The sequence below is a fragment of the Gavialis gangeticus genome, unplaced genomic scaffold (assembly GCF_001723915.1).
Source record: "Gavialis gangeticus isolate Ggan-Ray unplaced genomic scaffold, GavGan_comp1, whole genome shotgun sequence".
NCBI classification, from domain to species: Eukaryota; Metazoa; Chordata; order Crocodylia; family Gavialidae; genus Gavialis; species Gavialis gangeticus.
In genome coordinates, this window is record NW_017729025.1 from 23907017 (window position 1) to 23910546 (window position 3530).

At 43.1% G+C, this 3530-nt stretch overlaps 1 protein-coding gene across 1 annotated transcript in view; it reads left to right on the plus strand.

Annotated features, from left to right (window-relative positions):
- Positions 1-3147, plus strand: part of CKB (creatine kinase B) — a 13515-nt gene extending 10368 nt beyond the window's left edge. The window contains exons 5-7 of the mRNA XM_019518513.1: positions 513-636; positions 1918-2107; positions 2782-3147. Coding sequence (XP_019374058.1) covers positions 513-636; positions 1918-2107; positions 2782-2960 — 493 coding nt within the window. The 3' untranslated portion in view covers positions 2961-3147. The remainder of the gene's footprint in view (positions 1-512; positions 637-1917; positions 2108-2781) is intronic.
- Positions 3148-3530: the final 383 nt, after the last annotated feature.

A 3530-nucleotide genomic window follows, 5' to 3' on the forward strand; every position in this document is an offset into this window, starting at 1 on the left:
AGCCTGGAGACCCTGGCTACTGTGGCTGCAAGACCAGTGGATGAAGTAGTGGCTGTATGGGAGCCTGCAGGCTGCATGTTTAATCCCTTATGGGCCATATACAGGCTGCCAGTGAGACAGCCTTGTTTTAGACTTGGCTAATGCTGAGCACTCTGGGTTTTCCTCTGAACAGAGCAAAACTTGGTTCCAAGAAACTTGCAAAATTTTACATTTTGATGTGTGGTGAAAGAGTGAGCACCAAGAGCCTCAATGGCTCATATCTAATCTGGCTAGCTTGTCTTTGGGTGGAAGAGGGCCATAATGATTAAGTTCCATGAGAATTCTGGGAGTTGGATGTAGTGGGTTAAGTTCTTTTCTTAACTTGCATAAGAACAAAAGATAAAGCTACAGCACAATGTTAGCTGCTTAAACCATCAGTCTGCCTCATTTAGGTAAGTAAATCTGCACCACTCAAACTTGGAAAGATCCATTTTTAAAGTGGAGGTGTGAGTTGTTTGGCTTCTGTCTTCTAGGCACAATGACAACAAGACCTTCCTTGTCTGGATCAATGAGGAAGATCACCTTAGAGTTATTTCTATGCAGAAAGGAGGCAATATGAAAGAAGTATTCACCCGCTTCTGCAGTGGGCTAACGCAGGTGAATTTCTTTTTAGATTTCTATGTTGGCAAACAGCTCTTACAAGAAATGGTGCAGGATTCTCTGCAGTGCTCAAAGTGCCGACTTACTGCAGACTCTGGAAAGAACATGTGCAACTGCAGCAGTTCTGGGCAGTGTGGCAGAGAATCCCAAATACATGAGCACAATGCAAGATGTGCTGGAAGCTGTGCAAATGTTCTGATCCAGCTTGGGCATCTAGCAACATGCCTGTAAATATCGATGGCTTAGGCTTGGAAATGTTAACCTTGCAGAGTGGTTGCTGAAGGGTCAGAAACCTTCAAGACATTGCTGCAAAGACTCTATCAACGCGGGCTTCTTCCTCCTGTAACACTTAAATTTAAATGGAATACCAGTTACCAGCTTGCACAGCTGCAAGCACTAGAAGATGACTTTGAGACTGGAAGCTTCCACATGGTTTGTACTCACTAAATATAAAGGCTGCTTGCAGACATGGGAAAGCCTAACAAAACAGTGCTTTACTTTTAAACTCTGCTCCTGTGAGTCTGGTGCATACCCAGAAGAGGCAGCATGTTAGTTGTACCTGGTTTTCCCAACATCTATAGGGATTGGGCACTCTTTTTTTTTTAGTGGGGCTTCTTTGGCACTTCTTATCTAATAGTTGATTTGAATCTGCTTTAGCTAAAAATGCAAAAAAGCCATGCTGAAGTGCCTGATGTATTTAGATGCTGCAGAGCCACATCTAAGTAATAGGCTGATTCTTCCAGTAGTGGTTCCCCCCACCCCATGTCTGTCAGTGCCCAAAGTGGCTATTGCCAGCAGTAGGTGTTTGGATTTTTTGCTAAAACTTCCAAAAACTATTGGAAGTAATTTACTATCTTTTTTTTTCTCTTTCCTGTAAGCAGCAATAAACCCCAGTAAACTAGTGAAATGTTGTGGCGCATAAACTGTATAGTGTTAGGTCACCCCTTCTTAAAGCCTGCTCTAACGCATGGGCTTTGCTGTGTGTCCTGAAAGTCATCTACATGTTTTTTCCCTTTCAGACCACAGGGAGCAAGAAATGAGCTCTTGAGACAAAGGCAGCTCCTGAGAGAATGCCCTGCTGTCAGCTCCTGCTCTTGTGTGGTGGGGACTTGGCTTGAATGCTTCAACTGTTGCTAGCATGAGGCATGGAACAAGACAATGCACACTAATAAGGCTGTAAATGAGAACTAATTGATGACCTCAAACTATTGTAGGGAAGGCACAGACAGAGCAGTCTAATGTATGTGGGCTTGTTTGTTTTTTCTTTCTTCAATCTAGATTGAAACACTGTTTAAAACAAAAAATTATGAATTCATGTGGAACCCCCACTTGGGCTACATCCTGACCTGCCCATCCAACCTGGGAACAGGTCTCCGTGCTGGTGTCCATATCAAGCTGCCAAACCTTGGCAAGCATGAGAAGTTTGGAGACATTCTCAAGAGGCTGAGGCTGCAGAAACGAGGCACAGGTGAGCACTTGAAACACAGAGCTATATGCACCACCCCTTTTTAAACCCTTTCCCATTATGACAGAGCTGAGTTCAAGGCCTAGATTCTACAGGCTGTCTAGAAGGCTGCTAGCTAGATGCTGGCTAACGGGGTACAGGGGCCATGTTAATGCATCAGCCTCCATTGTGGAAATTGAATGGAGCAGTCATAGGAACTATATAGCATTCTATTTGTCAGTGGCTGTAGATGGTGCTATGATAGTTTCCTTGATTTAATTACTTTGCCCACAGAACAAGTGTAGTTATTTTTTTTGGGGGGGGAGGAGAAAGAGGCTTGTTCCCATGAATCAGTATGAGGTTCATGGGGCCTAGAAACATTCCCCAAGACAGAAGTGAGATGGGTTGACTTATTCTTGGGGGGGGGGGGGGAGTCCGGTAAACTTAGGCAGTACTGGCTTGGCATGACCAAGGTCACAGTCGCTCTCTGGTAGAGCTGGCAATGGCACCTTCTTACCAGGAGTTGCATATATCACAAGACTAATTCAGTGTAGTGAATTGCAAGGGGACCTTTTCTATATTGAGTACGAATGCAGTAGTCCCAGATTTGCTTTCCTCCCTTGCCTGTTATGTAAACAGATTGTTGGGCTGACTTCATCTGAAAGGTTTTAACTCTTAACCTTCATCTCTTGCTTCAGGTGGTGTTGATACTGCTGCTGTTGGAGGAGTGTTTGATGTTTCCAATGCTGACCGTCTGGGCTTCTCGGAGGTAGAGCTGGTGCAGATGGTGGTTGATGGTGTGAAGCTGCTGACTGAAATGGAAAAACAACTTGAAAATGGTCAGTCTATTGATGACCTCATACCAGCTCAGAAATAAAAGCACTTTAATTCCATGCTTCCTAACTTATTGGATGAATAACAAATATCACTCCAATCAAAACCCTGGGGTTGAAACCCACTTAGTAACACTGTAGAAAAGTCTTCCATCCATCTGTGTTAGAGTTTATTTTTTTGATGGCTGAGATGTTGCTGAAAAACTGAAATAAACTATTGTTTTGGCTTGACAAGTGTGTCCTAAACAAATCTATTAACTGGCAGAATGCTGAATATCTAGCTAGGAGCCCAAAGTGACTTTTCTCTGGTTGATATTCTGTACTGGATTGTCTGAGCTTTGTGACATAGCTATGAAGAGTCTTGCTGCTTAACTTGAGCACTAAATACAGTGAATTACAAGTGGCTGCACCATCTTCTTTTTCTTTTCACTTGATCTCTGCTGTAAAATCAAATACTGTCAAGTGATATATTGGAGAAGTATTAACATCTCAATTAAAATACACTTTTTGGCAAAACTGCCATACCTGTGAGACTTGTGCATGTGATCTTGGCCCTTGCATTCACCTTCTGGATTCTCATAAATTCTCTTTTACTATTGTGACATGGGGGAAAT